Genomic DNA, 18,990 nt, shown 5'->3' with positions numbered 1-18,990 from the left:
GGTTCCAGTTATGTCTTACAAAGTAATTAATCAGAATAGAGTTTCCAGTATCTGCTTCCCCAAATTAACAGAGAAGAAATGATTAATTATGTATGTCTCCATGATTTCATTCAAGAACTTTGGGATACTCAACATTCATTGCTCATAAGGCCTGAGAAGGAGAATTCTCAATTTATAAATTTTATAGCATTTTCAACAGCTATTCCAACAAAATGTTCTATGATTATTTTCAAATATATATAATCAGACAGAGGAAAACATATTTAGTCAAAACTTTGGGAGAAGTATTATAAATCCCAGAATGATTTCCAGTGATTTTTGTCATTTTTCTTATGAATTAAGATACAAAGGAGCTACATTACTAACTCATGGGTTTAGCGAAGTTATTCTATGACTATACTGAGTTTCGTTACACTAATTTCCAGTGTGAGGTCTTACAGGAGGGGAAGGAGAAGCAAAAAGATGACTACCAGCAACAAGACAGTATCAATCAGCGTAATCATATAATCTTTGTCTCCTGATAAAAGTAATGCTAAGCATGAAGTGTTAAATTCCTGAATGAACCAAGATTTTGAACAGTGGTACTAAAAGGTCGTTTACACTCAAGGTTTTATGCTGATGAATTCCCAGTTACCTGTTGCACAGTACAGAAGAGTTTATCCTGTATGGCTTTAGACTCTATCTTCAAATCAAGGTGATCTCTACAAATAACATGACAATGGCATCATGAGTTTGTACATGTACTTTATATATAGTCTTACTTTCAAGAAACAGAAACTTCAGTGCTTTTATCAACCACATCACTTTCGGCTACATGCTAGAGATTATTATGGCACACTTGCACAATCAGGTAGCAAGTACTATAATACTATGAAGAATTATGATGCTATTCATATAGTTTGTATACTTCTGGCTCAGGAATCACCAGGGCTTCAGGGAAGTAGCAGTCTTCTCTATCATTTTATTTGCCTTCTTTTATCTTCACCTTATTCTCAGCTGAGTTGAGGGGCGGAACAGGTGACTAGAGAACTTCCCTACACCAAAGGCAGCAGTATAAGAAGGTGCTTAGGCTTCTTTCCCCTTTTCTACTCTTCTTAAGTATAAGACCCTTTATCCTAGCACAACTACCACTTAAAATCAAACATATGTAGCAGCTACGCATGGTAGGGGCAGAGAGAGCAGAGGAGAGAGAAACAGATCTGTTCTTCTCAGCTCTTCTTTTCCACTACTGCAGCAGAAACACCATGCAAACTATAGAACGTAGCCAGTACAATGAAGTGGTAAAGTATTGCTTAATACTCTAAATCCTCAATGCTAAGATTGCTAGCCAAGGCTTAATACTTCTATATAGTCTTTTGCTAATACACATGCAGTTCTGTCCCACGTTCAAAGGCATCAAATGCTCATCTGAGATAAATTCTTTGCAGTGTCAGAGGATGCCCTAGATTTTTAGAAGCAAACCCGCTAATTACAGAGATGGAGGCAAGATTGTAAGTGATCATGCATCTCACTTCTTGAGATACATCATGTTTTTTGTAGGTCTAACAAACTTTGCCTTGAGAGAAGCAATTGTGTAGATGGTTTAGTTACATTAAAGAGGATTTGTTCCCATTGTGAATTCTAATGTTTCCCTCCTCTCTTCAAATGGAAGGATAAAGAAGTCAACAGCAACCCAGTTAAATAACATAAATAACCTCTCTTATGACTAAGTTTCAAATATCCTAGATACAGCGGTATTCAAAACAGAGTTGGGGGAGGAAGTATTGTAAATAGAGATTAAAAGATGGTAGGTTTTGTGGTCATACTTTGATGAGGACTGGGGACAATCCAGTTCAGCTCCCAGGTTTCCTAAAGGTTTGGACTCTTCTACATGAGAAATCTGCCTTAAAAAATTAGCACTTCATGAAAACTTTTCTATTTCAATGTAAACAGCTTATTTTGCTGTACCCCTCATCTGTTTTTAATCATCCTAAACACAACTAAAAACACTAGCTGAAACATACAAGCAAGAAAGTACAGTCAGCTTAATTTGTCCTATTTCACAGCTCAAGTTACTGAAAGCTTCTATTTCTACATGTCCTTATGTAGTAAGTCATCATTTGCTTCAGTCATCTTACAAATAAGTCAGCAGAAACAGTTCTTTACTCCTTAACTATCTACTAGATGAGGAAATACATTGGCATATGGAATCACCCATAAATGCAGCAATTTCCTCCCACCTGTCTGGAGCATGTTGGCCCCAATATCACTGGAAATAATTATTTATTTTGTTAAAATCTGTTTTAAACATTGTAACAGATGGAAGCAAAACTTTTTGCCCATAAAATCTATAGTACTTTTTATTTCAACTAATTTAATTTTGGCCTCAAACCGTCAAACGTTCATTTACATTCAGCATGTTCTACAGGAAGTATTAAGGTACTTAAAATTATATATGCTTCTGTTTTAAGCAAAAATTCCAATCTACGAACGATTAACAGGACTCTTAAGCCAAAGTTCTTTTCTAGTATTCAGTTCTGAGACTGACTTACAATGCTTTCCTTGCAGTCAAAGTTCTTCTTCCTAGTAAATGTATGAAGTGTCTCAGAGAAGTTTTAAAATTATTTGGTACACTGAGTAGAACTAGTACAAAGGGGCCTTAAAGATAAGACAGAGCCTGAGTTATGTCGTGGTGTAAGTCTGAATGTAACAACTGGAACAAGATTCCTATTATCTTTTGTTGTAAAGGAAGCACTTTTTTGTTACAGCTATACTATGTGACTTACCTTGGGGCAAAAATTTCTAAACAGCAGTTATTAAAATTATGCCTTCACTTACTAAAATTCAACTGAGTGTTGGAAAATATTTAGTTTTCAAGTAATAACTCAGGCTTTTCATGAAAACTGGAATTTTGTGAACTTTAATCAGCTATCTTAACATGAACTATACCCTGAAGAGTATGTAAACAACGTTAACAAAGCAATTAGTAAAGAGCAAGCAGCAAGTCAAAGCTGCATTAACTCATTTTTAAGTGCTACATAAAATAACTCAAAATAAATTAAAACATAAATAAAATTTCTTACCTTGTCTTTTCAGAGTCACCAGGACTGGATTTTGGCCTTCCTTTGTTTTGATGACTTTGGCCTGTAATGAGAAAAAGTATTTCAAACAAACTGATCACCACCTGTAACAGAAAAAAGTGTATTTGTAAAGAAAATGTGAGTTCTAAATCATGTATCTTAAAACATTTACAATATGGAAAACTAACACAATCAAAGTTTTTCAGTAATCCACCTCTGAGTGTTACAGTATGAATTCAGTATTATTTTTATTAAATAGTATAGGATTTTATTAACCCTATAAAGGGGAAAGGACACTTCAAATAAACAGAAAAATCTTAAAATCCTGTAGAATATGATCTGACTCTACAATACTGTAACAACCATTAAAGTGGACTCCAAGCAAAAGAAATCAGTATGAAAATTGTACAGGAGTCTGCCACTTCAAAAGTACACTGCTAAAGGAATTAAGTTCAACCCATGTTAATCTCAGAAATGTAAACGTATGAGTTGGATTGATATAAATTACAAAATAAAAATGTTTGATGATGTGGAAATACTATCACAAAGACAAGAAAAAAATCTATCATGTGATACTGATTCTTTTCTAACTCCAAAAAACTTGACCAATGCACTTTATAACTTCAGAGAACTAACACTGTCATTGGTTAGTTACAGGGCTCTACAAGCCAAGTAAATAAATTCATTAGTAACAAAGAAGAAGAAAACATGTTTTAATACTGTATTGTGATTGGTCAAAACCAGGAAGTATGCCATTAACTGCAAAATAATCTCTCAACCATTTTCTGTGCAATTAAAATATAACATTGGCATCTGAATGTGCACGCGCATACTCATGACTAAGTCAAGAAATTTTTGACTACCAAGAATTGTAAAGTTCAAACTTCACAAGGTATTAATGACTAGAACAGCAAGAGTGACAAAATCCAGTACGGAAGAGCTGCCTTCTAGTAACCAGACAACTAGACAAACAAGGAAAAAACAACATTTCTGAACTGGTAAGGAACAAACAAGCAGCTGGCACATTCAGTTATAGTGCTGCTGAGCATCACATCACAGATGTTCCTTATTACATATGGTAAACTGAAGGTGTGTGGAGCAGCAGATTTTTTTTTTTTTTTGCTAGTTAAACCTAATGGATTTTACAAGGCATATAGGAATGTCGCCTTCTGCCTCAGCTACCTGTTCCAAGAGGGCATAGCTCCAGCTATAAACTTCCAGAAGCAGTTTAGGGGGCAACTGTGGCTTCCTAATATTGGACACAATCACACAGACAACATACAGTCCAGCACCTGGATTCAAGGTATTTGAGCACTGGAACCTAAACATAAGGTACAGCTACCTAAATCATTAAATACTGCTTGATTTATTATTGTGCTTACGCTGAACTACCTTAAAAGTTGAAAGAAAAAAGAGATATTACATTTATAGATATATAAATATTACATTTATATATGTTTCATTAGCTATCTATGCTTTAAAATGTTTACTTTGTGATACTGAGAAGTATTTTCTATAATTAGATACAAATTACTGAGGAAAAAATACAAAATCTACCCATTTGAGTAATCCCACTCAAGCCAGTGAGATATCTCGTGTACTCATTTCTCAAGGTAAATCATAGGCATACACATTTTGCACCTTGTGCCAGAAGTAGTTTTTCATTAAATATTACTTAATGACATTAAATTTAAATTGACCAGAACAAAAATCAAGTATCATGAAGACTGAACATGTTCAGAATTATCTCATGAACCATTTCTTGAAATTGTCACAATGTGTCTGTTGAAACAGTTCACACACTTTAAAAACTCCGAAGTTACACTAATAATCATCACAAATTCCTCATAGGAGACACATTTAAGTGATGGAAAACAATAAACCTTTTGAAAGCCCGAAAACACTTCAAGCATATCATTATTTAATCATTTAGAGATACAGATATATTACTTTTTCTTCACTGTATAGGTTCCTTTCCCTTAAGAAACCGATCTATCATTCAATACAAAATCTTATCGAAGATAAAGGAATACAAGCCTTCCTGCTCACCATCAGAATAAAGAATTAATCAGCCCTATTTTTTCATTGAGTGATCTAATGCTAAAAGCCATTCAACAAAAATTATTTCTGAAAAATCTTCTACAGAAATGACTACTCACATATACCACCCAACTTTAAAGACACTGCTTTCAGATTTTTTTTAAAAATACTTTTAAATAAAATTAACAAGCAAATCTTGCTGAATTATAATTAAAACACTTAAAGAGATACATTACTTCAACAGCAAACATTATTAACTTACCCCACAAACATTTTAAAATATTAGTAGAAGTAGTATTGCTTTTGCTAGACATTCTTGTTAGGAGTGAACAAAGATATTTAACAGAAACGTACACATGCTCAAAAAAACAGTACATGCAGACAAAAACTGAAATTAAAAAAGACAGTAACTTTAAGATAAGATATAGTGGCATAAAGTTACTTTACATGAAATCTCCTGCAAGTCTTAAGCCTTTCAGTGAACAAAGGCTAAGAACAAGCTATTCCTCCCCACCCACAGCAAACTTGTATCAGCTAGCCATTCAGAGTGTAACTCCTCCTTTCAAATCACAGCCAAATCAAATATTTTCTTCTACATCAGTACCGACATAATAAGTTTGAGGGGGGGGAGAAGGAGGAAGGAAGAACAAAAAAAATTCTCATGGAATCAGCATGGGCTTTTTTGAAATTACTACATTCAACGCAACATTTCACAGTCCTATGATCTCTAGCCTAGAAGAATTTTCAGTGCTGCCCAACATTCAGCCTTTCATTATCTCTCTTCCCTCCTCAACCTCGCTAAAAATCAGCTATCCTTCTGACACCCTGCCCCTTCACAGCAGCACAGACAGACTGCTGGCACCCTGCCCCCTAACCAACAAGGGCAGCATCCTGCCCACGTTATTCGTGTAAAGTACGATTCTCTCAAATCCCACGATTATCAGTGCAGCCAAGGGGCAGAACGACTCTCACCCTCATTCAAAAGGTATTTGTATGATTTGGTCTTGCTGCCAGGTGACCTGCACACCAAGTGTCCCTGGCAGCCCGCTGGAGCCAGAGCATCACGAATAGTCAGTCCTGTGTTTGCTATTGGTGATTGGGTGGGTCGCCTTGTGGGCACATTGGTCCTCATCTCTTCCACTGCCTCAATAAAGCTTTGTTTTATAAGGTGTCGTCAGACTCCATTACTATTTGAACCACACCTTCTTGCTCAGTAAAATGTTTCGATTCACTTAGTTGTCACTTGCTTCAAACTCATTCAAAATTTCTGTGGCCTCCACGCATTTCATTTTGCTCCTTCACACAAATCTACACATAGTTCCTCAAACCTGCTTTGTCTTCCAGAGCTTGATTTCCCCTTTCTAAAACCTTTCTCTGATTTGTGGTTTCTGCATTAAGTTCCTTCAACACTGCTTTTTTTACCTACCACATAACATCTTTTCAACAAATCGGTCTTGACTTTTTTTGCAGCCTTACTCACATTTTCCACCTCTCAATAAATCCTTTAATTCTTCAAGATGCTCACTTATGTCCAAAGTCCACCAGAGCAAGATCTCCTACTGCTCATTTTAAAATACTATTTTGTAATACATCTTCACTGGTTTCCTAAAATCAAATTTTGAAGTGCTCTGCACTCTGGCACCTATCCAGCCAAGTATTAAGTATGCAGAGCCCAAGGCACCTGGGCACCAAGGACTTCAGACCGTTGCGCTGTCAGGACTAGCAGGGCCCACAGGCCTTGGAGGTCACAACTTTAGAATACAAAGTGAGCATGCAGCTGGTCCATATTCAGTAGGAGTACTCCATACAAAAGTTAATAAGAAAAATTTCTGAATGTCAGGGAAATAGCTTATGCTTTCTCGATTACAGCAGATTTAGCTGTAGATGATAAAAAAAATCAAGCAAAACTGAAGAAAAGATTTCACTTTGAATATCAGAACTGCTTGCACTTTCACCAGAGAAAAGTAACTCTGGCACTGTGAAAGTTTTGGGAGCGGAAGTTCTTTCTATGAAAAAAATGGTTCTTTATCAATTAAAAAAAAGGGACAATCATACCAACTTATACCTCTTAAGTTTTAGCTAAAAATCCACTCTGACAAATATTTTGTGGCCTCCTTCTCTAACTGCAGTATTATTTTCTTAAGGATCTATAAGGAGCTTTTAGTAATCACAAATGATTTGTGAATATTGAAACTACACACAGACTTCTCCAAGTTTAGATCCCGTACCTGTCTCAGAAGGAGGGAAAGCATTTTTAGCATGTGACTCAGCGTTCTACTTTTTAGTTCCAGTTTCAATTTTGAATTCATGTAGATTGAAATTACAAAAGCATGAAGGAAGTAAGACAAAAGCAGGAGAGAAAAAGTCTCTAAGTAACTGCATGTTAACAGGACAAGAAGTGAAACATGATAGTTTACTCTTAAGAATGACACTAAATACACTTTTGTTTATTAATAATGGCAACAGCAAGGGAAGAACTGACTTGGACTTGACAAATAGCAAAAATGAACTCACTTGGTGAAAACTCCAGAGACCAGCCTTTGCTTTCTGTTCTTTGGATGTCAGTCACCTAATGACAAGTACATTAGTTCAGTTTTACACAGATAACAACAACAAAAAAAACAAAAAACAAAAAGGTATCACTTACTAAATTTAAACAAAGAAAAAAACCTAAACCACTAACATTTAAACATCGAAATCACAATGACACTACAGTATATTATGTCCCCAATCAATACCTAAAGAAAAACCATTTCATTACTCAAAGTGCATTTGTACACTTACACTTTTTTCCCCTCCAAATTCATATCAATTTACATTATCTACTAGCCTGACAAATACTAACCTTTTTCACAGTAATATTCATCCCAAAGGAAGATAAATTTACACACATACATTACGAAGATTTTTGTAGTATAAAGCAGATGGGAAGTTTTATGTAAGGCAGTCAAAAATCTTCAGGCACTTCTTGTGCATTCTGTAAATCACTTTCTTTTTCAACAAGTTCTAACGTTCATTTCCTTCCCTTTGTCCCTTGTACATCGGTTTCATTTTCCCCACTAACAAGTAATCTTTTTTTTGCTGCTCCACCCTCCGAAACCTGAAAGGGTTTTTTCACGTGTGCTAAATTGGTTTGACCTTACTAGTAGATTCACATTATTTATCATCTCACTTTCCATATTATATAGCTTATTTATAACATACTTTATAGGGTAAATTATAACAAACAATTTATTGGTTACTTTACAATAAATGGTGAAGACAATCAGAAAGAGGCACAAATGCTTCTTTAAATTACAAATTAGTGTGAAAGAGAAGAACTGTCTGTAAGCACACTCGAGGTTGATAATTAAATTCTTAATTCCACACTGTTACAGCAGGACTGTCACAGTCTGCATTCGTCTAGCAAAGCAAACCACTCAGGAAAATTTATGTACAAGAATGCTTTACAGGCTCCCCGTGATACTGGCCATGAGCCAGGTACCATGACAGCAACAGCTGGGAAATTCCACTGACGTTCAGTAGCAAAACCCACCTAAAACAAGGCAAGCACCAACAAAATCACCCAACTTCCCACCTTTTTTGGCGGTGTGTTTTTTAAGGAGTAAAAACACATGTAGTGTTTTTGGCTGGGATAGAGGTAAAGCTCCTCACAGCAGCTTGTATGGTGCTGTGTTTCAGATCTGCGATTACACCAGTGTTTGTAACACAGGGACATTTTAGGTACTGCTGACCTGTGCTTGCACAGCATCAAGGCCTTTTGTTTCACGTGCCACCCTGCCGGCAAGTAGGCTACGAGCAGCATGAGAATCTGGGAGGGGACACAGCCAGGACAGCTGACCCCAACTGACCAAAGGGGTGTCCCACACCACAGGCAATGTGCACAGCAATAAAAGCTGGGGGGGGGGGGGGGGCGGGGGAGGAGAAAAGGAAGAAAGTTCTCAGTTACAGCACCTGTCTTCACAAGTAACTATTACACATGACAAAGCTTTGCTTTCCAGAACATTGCTAAACATCTGCCTGGAAGCAGTGAAATAATTCCTTATTTTGCTTTGCTTGCACGTGTAGCTTTTCTTTGCCTGTTAAACTGTCTTTATCTCAACAGACAAGTTTTCTCACTTTTATACTTGGTATTTTTTCCACCCAGCAAGTAGCTGCATGGGGGTGTGCTGCCTACCACGGTTACACCATGACAACACAGCATGCCATTGCACTTTTAACAGCAAAATAACCTTCTAAAAGACAAAATTAGAGGCTTTTTTAGTGGATTTCTTTGGTGATCCTCACTAACATGTATCCTTAGTTTAATTATTTTTCAGGAACAAAAGTCAACCATGAACATAGAACAAAGTTTACTCTATTAAGCTTCTGTGATGGATGCATTTGACTCCTTCATCAAACTAGTGGTAGTCTGGCTCAGGCTCTAAAGTAAGTAAAGGCCTAGGCTGTGACAAGGCCATGAACTTCTCTAGCTTCAACCTGTTCTCTGAAAACCCGGCCTCGGACGGGGTGGCATGACAAGCTTTGATGTATATGAGCTTGGAAACTGCAACACTGATCATGCAATTAACACATAAATAGCAAATGGTTCTTCCAAAACTAATTTGGTCAAGGAACAAAGTTGTGCGTACAAGGAGTCTCATGCTTACCTCTTCCATCTTATATAATTTGACTAAACAAATATGACAGTCTGAATGAACTTTTTTTGAGCTCTCCCTCCTAAGTAGCTGGTAGTATGGCAGTGATCTCCTCTTGAGCTGGGACACTGCTCAAGGTTACTCCTCAAGGCTGAGAGACCCTTTACCCACTGCAGATCTTTGTATGGTCACTATTGTACATAACCTTGTATCACAGGGCATTAAGATTTTACACTGGTAACTTTGATTCGTTATTATATCCTCTGTGCAGTAGAGTAATAGATTGAACTTTGCCATCAGACTTTGTTAAGCCTCACTTCTACATCATCTTGCTTCACTAAAACCACTTTTGCTGCTATCTTTGGCAGTGGTTCTTTAAGTTAATGAAAATAGCCTAGTAGAAAAATTGTGCTTATGAACAGTCTTTGCAATTGAAAGAACCTCAAGAATTAAAGAGTTACTAAAATAACACAAGTTCATCTTGCATTTTAGCACTATACTACACTTCTTTCAAATACACAAGCCAAGCACATCTGAGAACCACAAAACCCTAGTTTTAAATACAATCTAGATAAATACACCGTTTAACTAGCATTTTTCCCATATAAAAGAAACCTGTTTACAGAGCATGAAAATAATGGTCTATAACCATACAAATACCTTAACATCACAATATCGGTGCAAAACAATGCTCCAGTATAGCAAAAGACCTGTATATTAATTAACTTTGGCTAAAGAATCTTCCACTGAACTCCATTACACCAGTACACATTAACTGAATCCTCTCCTAAAGCCAAAGGGAAGGCCACACCTGACATTAACATTATGGTTTTATATTATATATATATATATATAACACATATAACACATTAACAGGCAGGACTGGACAGTCAAAACCAGACATGTCTTCAGTCTCCCTTTCTATAAGCCTGAAGAGACTCCTCTCCTCCCTATAGCATACAGCCCCCATCTTCTCATTCAAGCAACCACCTCCCACCGCCTTTCAACCCAGAGTTCTGAACACAGATTTGGTAGTTCAGTATTACATGAAAAGTGCAATTGGCTGAGAAAGTCCACAAACATTAAAACACACTGGCTGCAAAAATTCAGCCACACCAGTAAATAACACATTCCAGAACAATAAAAACCAACACACTGCTAGTCTTGTAATGCCAGCTGTAGCGTAACTTACCCTGGTATCACGGTATTGATGACAGTGATGATCTTTAGGATCTGACTGTGTTCTCTTTCTGTCTTTTTCTATTTCTTTTTGTTCTTGAGAGATTGTTAAATGAGATTCTGAAGAACTGCAGTCTCTGACATGTAAAAAGAGAGAACTCTAGTTCTTCCAACGTTGATGTCTTTTCCCCACATTTAAGACATGTACCATACATGTATCATGGGAAAAAATAAAAGACAAATACAAGAAGTCTACCCCTCACAAAAGTGTAACAGCATAATCTTATTTAAAGGGTTTCATCAAACAGCCATTTTTTTATACCTTCAAATTGCACATCCAAAGGTATACAAAAATTTAACAAAAAAACCCCCTCTGTTTTCTATAAAAGGGACAGGAACTGAATTACTGCACATTTATTTTAAAAAAGTAATAATGGTAATTAATGAAAAAAAATCAGTCTTGCTGCAGGCCACATTTTATTAGTGCAATATAGAAGGGAAACAAATTTAAGCTCCTCCAGAATTTTCTGTTTTACAAAAAGCTGTTTAGTAGTTTACTTAGTGTACTGTTTCTGAGTATCAGTTATCACATCACTACAAGCAGGCCAATAATAATCAAAAAGATCTTTCAAGAAAATGTTTAACACGAAAGTTACAGCATATATTGTAACTTAGCTGAATTTGTGAACATGGATTCTTTCTTACTCTGTGCTTTCGCCTTGCCGAAAGAGAACAGATGTGGCAAAAGCACAGAACAGATGTAGCAAAACCAAGTTCTTACAAATTAGGATATGCATTCTTTTTTACCATTGTGGGTGGAAGTTTATTAAATAATGATTGATTACAACTTATGAAAAAGTCTTTGACCATGTATTTAACCAGGAATTGTTTAACTTGGATAGTGAGCTCAAGGACAACTCTAAATTGCATTTAATAAATTTGACAGGTGGTGCTTGTTCTGGGCCCCCTGAACAGGCAGGATGTGAGCAGGACCATCCAGACAATAAATAATGCATGCAGCTGTGTCATGACAGTTAACTCGACCACACTTGGATGCGTGGCCAACATCCCTGGCGTGTGTGGCCCTTATGGATCATGAGATAGTGTACGCCTACACTTGGCACAAACTTAAAAGCTTGCATACACTAGTTACATAAGCTAGTTTTGTTTTCACTAGATATTAAGGCAGGCAAGCTCCAGGACTAGGCCAGAAGCCTCACCTACAAGTGGATGCACCGTGTAGAAGCTTCCCAGCTACCAAAAGATTCCTGACACTGGCTGTAATGGGGCTTCCCAGCAGAAGTGTGGGCCTGGATGATGTTATTAAGGTGGTAATTGGTGATGTATCCTTTTCTTAATCACTGTAACACTTTGCAGCAACGATACAACGCATTGCTTATATCTGTTATCATATTGTGCATTTCCTTTCATCATACCGCATGCTATTCTCCTTTATTATACTGTAACATAATAAAACTACATTTCTTTTTACATTTGATTTGGTCCATTTTTGCTTGGTATCCAGTCAGTCAGCAAAACACACTGCCAAAACGAATTGCTCGCATACATTTCCTCGTATCAGCTTAATCTCCTAGTAAACTTTATATAGCAAAGTTAACACAAAAAAGTGGGTGTGACTGCACTGATTTGCAGGCACCAAATTTCCTCAACAGTAAAGTACTTCAAATTGGGAGGAAAAAAACCATGAAAACCTAACTGTTTTCTTTTATTCCCAACATGGATAAAACTTAGGCCTGAGTGAAATTGCTTGGACATGGAACATAACTCAAGATAGCTTATTTAGTTGCTAAAACTCCTCTTTACTCCTAGGCTGCACTCTGGGTAGCAGTTCTGGTAAGTTTATTCCTTCCACTTCTATTTACTGATAGACAACAAAATTCAAGCAGTATCTATGCTATGTATTACTGAAATCTTATACAAAGCATTGCTAATTTTAAAAAAACAAACCTGACAGTTGCTTACTTTTTCTCAAGAAGCGACTTCTTTGGTTTCTGTTTGTGTTGTTTAATACCTATAGAAAATTAGGGGGGGGAGGGGGGAAGAGAGAAAAAAAAAAAAAAAAGGCATTAGCTACTTTCATAGGAAAGTTACCAATGAGGGAATTTTGCTATATTCAATGTAGATCTTGAAATCAGAAAAAGTTACCATTTATTTCTTCTAATGTCTTCTTCAACTTGTAATTTTGTTGAATAAGATCCTTAAGTCCACCAGGAATATTCTTGCATAGTTCCTGAGCTCTCTCATTAGCTTCCAAAGCCAGTTCATGTTCCCCCAGTAATGACAGCGCCTTACAGAAGTGGTAATGACCCTACACAGATGCAAGTTTGAATTTCAAGCATTCATTCACACAAAGAAGAAAACAATTTATATCCGAAACAGATGCAGTAGACAATATAAAGTAAAAACTTTTGAGTATGTAAAATTTATCTACTCCACCTGCTTCAGGTCAAATGATGAATAATCAGTTTTCAACTACTTGGCACACAAACAGAAAGATAATTCACTGGCAGTAGAATCTAGCCTCTGGCTTTGAAAAAGTGTGTTTTTTCCCCCTAATCTCAACTACTAATTTGCAGTTTTGTAACTATCCCTAATTTATTCTTCTTTAGGTGAAGAATATTGGGAAATACACGTTGGTCATTAGTCAGGATCTTTTTTTTTATAGTAAGGACTATGTATGTTCTATTTAAAGCATTACAATAACATAGCTGCTCACAACAATGTAATAAATGTTTTCTTCTGTCTTTACACATGAAGAACACCATGTAACTGAAACAGAGCAAGGTCTTAAAAAAGTTAGTTAGGATGAGTTTGGTACAATGCTCTGGGTGATGCTCTGTGTTGAGAAAGGAATGGACTCTGAATAATAAGAAAAGGCTCCACTGACAATGTTAAAGTAAAGAAATGGACTCTGAATAATTAGAAAAGATAAGGTGGGGACCTGAACGAGATAAGGAGACCATGAGTCAGGAAACTGTTGAACAAAGAAAGTTGAAAGATTTACTCCACCTAGATCTCACCTATTATGAATAGAATAATTAGGTGTAGAAATCAAATGGATATGAATGTAAAGGTGTTGTAACTCTCATGAAAACTGTACAAATTACCTGACTTTTCACTGAAAACTTGGGAGCTAGTTTGTCTGGTGTGAATCGACTAGCTCCCCAACGTTACACAAAATAAATACGTTTGCTGCTTAAAGACAAAATTTGTCTTTGAGCAGTTACTCTGTGCCGGTTTGGCATCATAACAAGACTTAGAAGCATGTCAAAATAATGTTTCTAATACACAAATACAAACAAACCATGCGTTAGGTTTACAGTTGGACCCAATGATCTTAAAGATCTTTTCCAACTTAAATGATTCCATTCTAGTTGGCTGACAGAAGCAGAATTCTTAAGACTACCAGGTACAGTGTTCATTTTACTGTTACAGGGCTAAAACGCAGACAAGAATGTCACATCCACCTGGGTCAAAGCTGTAATTAAGATTTGCATTCTTGTGTTGGTTTGCAGTACCAACAAAAGACAATTTTGAAATGTATATGAAACTAACCTTTGGCCAATCATGCTTCAAAACAGTGGCTCTCTTTCCATCAGCAAGGGCTCTCCTTAGAGAAGGAAGGGAAAAAGAAGAAGAGGTATTTACTATTTATAATTCAGAAAACTCTACAGACCAGACATACAAGGCACTATAAAAATATGAAGTGAATAAAAGAACAGTTCATTCACCTGTGTAAAGGTATGGTCGGATAATACTTAGCTGAAACTTACCTGGATTAAAATGTTACAGTCTCAATTATTTCACCCATCAGATATTTATTTATAATACACTATTGTCACCACCAATAGCAGGCCATAAGCTTAGTACTGAGTCTGTAAAACCTCAGGACTGAGGCTTCTCAGTCTTGATCAGGGTGAACTGCAGTTTCACCTGCCTCAGTTTTTGTTTACTTTGTTTAACTGTGACAATAATTCTTCTAACTGACCAGGTGTCTATGGCTAATTTGTTCTACTTTTGTTCATCTTTGTGTGGTACAACCATAGATTTAAGTGAAGTAACTGCTTGTTACTGCCATCTATACAGAATGAGGTATTTATGACCCAAGAATGATGATGTCTCATAAAGAAATACAAGCCAGATATGACAGCAGAGGCCTTGAAGGAGACACAGAACACAGCAAAAGAGTGCAGGCAGAAGAAGACAAAAGATGGAGCACCAGCTTGGGACTGGAGACCCCATGGCTATAAACAATTCACCAGCGATCAGTTAAAGACATGCCAAATCTGGACAAATATGACTAAGTGTAACAAAGAAAAAATACGTGTAAAATGTACTATGTATAGTAAATTCAGATGTTAACAGAGTGCTGTAGACAACAGAGACAGAGCAAAGGTGCAACAGCATGTTAGCAGACACAAGAGTGACCCCAAGTGGATCCTAGAGTGAGGAAGAAGAAACCATGAACATCACTTTCCTCCCAGAGAAGGACTCTGCACGCCAACAGCTCTCTAACCCAACTACTACAGCAAGAAAAGTGCCAGCTTTAGTACCCACCCAGACAAATAGTGGAGGGGTGTGGATGAAGTACTAAAGTTATATTATAACATTGAAAAAAAAATTAGTGTGAAACTGCAGCTGCTTCTTCCAGGGTGGAATGCAGCTGAAATGCATGGAATCTACTCACAGGTAGTTCCCCAGGCAACACAACCTGCAACCTTAGCACACACTAACAGGAACTGAACAGAGAGTGGAGCAGAGTGGAGATACCATGGCCAGGCTCTGTTGTACTCCCTACAGGAAGGGGAACTTGATGGTACCATGTACTGATAAACTGCCTAGTAGCCATCCAATGAAGAAAAGTGAAAATGTCAGCTGTTGAGCCAGCAACTTTGGCAAAATCACTTTCCTCAGATGAACTTTGCTCATTATAATACTAAAGCACACATCCATCTCAAAGCTACCCACCTCGAAAGTACAGCCACCCCTCACTAAGCATGTGCTTCGTATTTTTACTGACTGTACCTTTAAAGGTAAAACGAGAGAATTCTACACCTATCAGTAACAAAAGTACGTATGAGTAGAGTCACTCAAGCTCCATCTAGAAGCGAAGAAATAATATAGGAATTAGGAAGGGGAGAAGTTAGGGAAGACTCCACTGTAACTGCTGGGGTCAGTTGATGGGCTGAACCTGTCTTCTCTCCCATGAGGATGCCTATTGGGTAACAACTATACTCTATATGTGCTTAATTATTAACTCCAGCTGGCTTTTATTAGCTATTAGATTGTGTGTATGCTATTTCATACTTGTTCTTACAGTCAGTGTACTATCAACGGCAATGACTAACCTTAACCTGCCATGAATCTGTATAATAAAAATTCTCAAATAAAATGTGTTTTGTGTGAATTTCCAGAAACTTGAGTAATTGACTTGACTAGTGAATCTGTCATTGTTGCAAATTATCTTAAGTTTTACTGAAACTTTCCATATTTTGTGTTTGTTTGTGAAACAGTTAGTTATAGGAACATCTTGATTTTAAGAAGTTAGCCTCTATGTTAGCACTATATTAGCACTTATTAACCAATGATGTATGGCTTGCTGTGATGCTTGTTACCTGAGCTGGTGTTACTTTAAGTCCCTATTCTCTGGACCATGTTAGCCTTAGTCCTTACTCTCTAGACCATAACCAGAACACCTAAGTTCTATTGTATGTAAGATGAGTTATTGGACAACCTGGCAAAGTAGGTATCTAGCCAGCCAACTTGGCATAACACTTACTTTTAAGGTGTCCTGAAGTGAACTACCTTCATTATAATACTAAAAAACACACCCACAGGTCAAGAAGATCCTTGCTCAGGTGAAAACCCTTCCTCTGCACAAGTGTAGTAACAGAAGAGAATGACACAACAGATATTAGAATCACACGGAAATCACTAACCAATCATTGTAACTGGGAGTGTATTACCTTACAATTTTTGTGTATAAAAGTAACAGTGAAATTGGCATGGGGTGTGCTTGATTTGTGGCGATTCCACCTAGCACCCAGCACTACAATGAAGTGCCTGCTTATCTGCTTTGTGTAGATGGAGTTTTCATTCCCCAGCTAACATCACCATGAATCCCTGAATAGGGCAGTCAAATCAACCTCCGATACAGTGTGCTGTCCAGTAGAGTCTCTGTAGTGAGCTCTGACAGGCTGGTTGGGTCTCATCTTTCCTGGGACATTGACTACTTAAACATAAAGGGTTTGGGAAAAACATTCCCTTTAACATGACAAAGGGTGAGCGTAATACCAAGAAAATGGGCCGAAACTAAAAATCATGTGGACAGTGATGCTAATTACACTGTTATTACTTCTTTTTATTCCAATAATTAGATCTGGACTAATAACAATCATACCCTTAAGACTTCAATTATACTAACAATAAATTCTTGGGTTGGCTTTACATAAAAGGTATACATCCACCTTGCTCAACTTTTTTAGCTTAACACTGGCTTAAGGAAAATAACGCCCATACCCACGCTGATCTCTTCTTCAAGAGGCTTAAGAAAAATCACAACATTCACTGGTACTGAGATTTTTTCCTGTTGTATAACCCCTTACATAAAAATTTTAAATGGTACTATCTACTGCCAGAAGATAGAGCTAACGATATTCATTTTTCTTAATATCAGTTTTCTGAGGTAGTAACATCACAATTACGATATACTTGTTTTAAAAATACTGTTTTTCTAACTATATTACCAATTCTTAAATGCACATCACCACAACATTACAGATTATAAACAAGGGGTTACTTACTTGTATTGCCTTGTGAGAATTAAACAAAGAGCTCTGTTTCCATACAGAAGATGGTTTGCAGGGCTTACAAAAAAGAATTATGAAGAGTTAGTAATGTGGATTACTTTTTAAAATCTTAAAAAGGAAAAATATAAAGTAAGTTTTCACAATAATTGTCTGCAAGCAATCTAGTACCAACAACTACATACAGGCTTCCTTGAACAGTCCCATTAATTTATAAGTTAAGTCACTGAAAATATCAGGTTTAATTATATAATGATTTCTAAGATTTGGGCCCATTAATGCAACTTCCAACCAATTCAGATCACTCCCAGCCTTGGGGCTGGAGGCAGGGGGAGGAGAGGGGAGAGAGAGAGATTTAAACTCCTTCTGCAACTCACTAGGCTCTGAAAAACATACTAAAGCACGCCTCAGGCAGTCAGAAGTATGGCTAGTATGCTCCTGACAATCTCAGCTTCGTTTAAAAAAAAATTAAAATATATAAACAAAATGCTAAAGCATCACCCCCAGCCTACCTAATGGAGAACGAGAGGCGAGAACCGATAAATACAATCCAGCAACCGCTTGAAAGGAAGCCAGTGGAGGATGCAGCTAGTTAGAGAACGAGTGTGATGATGTAGTTTAAAGTCAGCTCACACTGGGAGAGCAAGAAAGGGAAGACAGTGGACAGAGCAGGTGAAGAAAGATTCCCTACCTGCTAGACATCACTCAGCTATCCTTCACCTTCCAGCAGGATCTTAAGGATGAACAATGTCTAACGAACAGCTGTGACAACATCTCAGCTATACAGCCCCTGGACCTCCTTTCCTGTTTCCAAGCCATGGGATTTCATTTGCTCTTTCACTGAATTCTGCTCGCTCCTCCCTCACCCCCATCATCTAGCTTGAGCAAAGCCTTCTTAGCCTGCTCCATCATCTCAGATACTGAAGTCAGCTTACACAACTTTTCAAGGACGCTGAAATCAGCTTGAACTGGGGATTGTAATGTATCCTACCATGTGACATAAAATCTGACGAAAGACATCAGCAAAATGCTAATCCTTTCAACTGCACAATTACAAAGCTACAGACTTTAAAATGAAAAAATGAAAGTTTGCACAATCAAATTTTTATGAAGGATGGTACTTTATAAATTTCACCACATTTCACAGACACCAGAACTTGTAAAAGCAGCATTTGCATGACTACAGCACAAGCAGCGATTACACCAAACCAGCGTTCTGTAACTAGTTGACATAGTGTCGACTACAGG

The 18,990-nt window shown here is 37.1% G+C and overlaps 1 protein-coding gene across 7 annotated transcripts in view; it reads right to left on the bottom strand.

Moving 5' to 3' along the window:
* Positions 1-18,990, bottom strand: part of TTC3 (tetratricopeptide repeat domain 3) — a 72,415-nt gene that overhangs the window by 41,613 nt on the left and 11,812 nt on the right. For 3 of the 7 annotated variants that reach the window (XM_055703236.1, XM_055703237.1, XM_027804434.2), the window contains exons 10-17: positions 17,740-17,802; positions 14,492-14,546; positions 13,082-13,244; positions 12,899-12,947; positions 10,929-11,052; positions 7,614-7,668; positions 3,063-3,123; positions 635-701 (exon numbers count right to left, since the gene is read on the bottom strand). In XM_055703236.1, the coding sequence (XP_055559211.1) occupies positions 635-701; positions 3,063-3,123; positions 7,614-7,668; positions 10,929-11,052; positions 12,899-12,947; positions 13,082-13,244; positions 14,492-14,546; positions 17,740-17,802 (637 nt within the window). The other 4 variants (XM_055703239.1, XM_055703240.1, XM_055703238.1 and 1 more) reach the window with 4 other exon arrangements.

The sequence above is a fragment of the Falco cherrug genome, chromosome 2 (genome assembly GCF_023634085.1).
Source record: "Falco cherrug isolate bFalChe1 chromosome 2, bFalChe1.pri, whole genome shotgun sequence".
NCBI lineage: Eukaryota > Metazoa > Chordata > Aves > Falconiformes > Falconidae > Falco > Falco cherrug.
The sequence above is the reverse complement of the archived record's forward strand: the minus strand, read 5'-3'. Positions and strand labels throughout refer to the sequence as shown.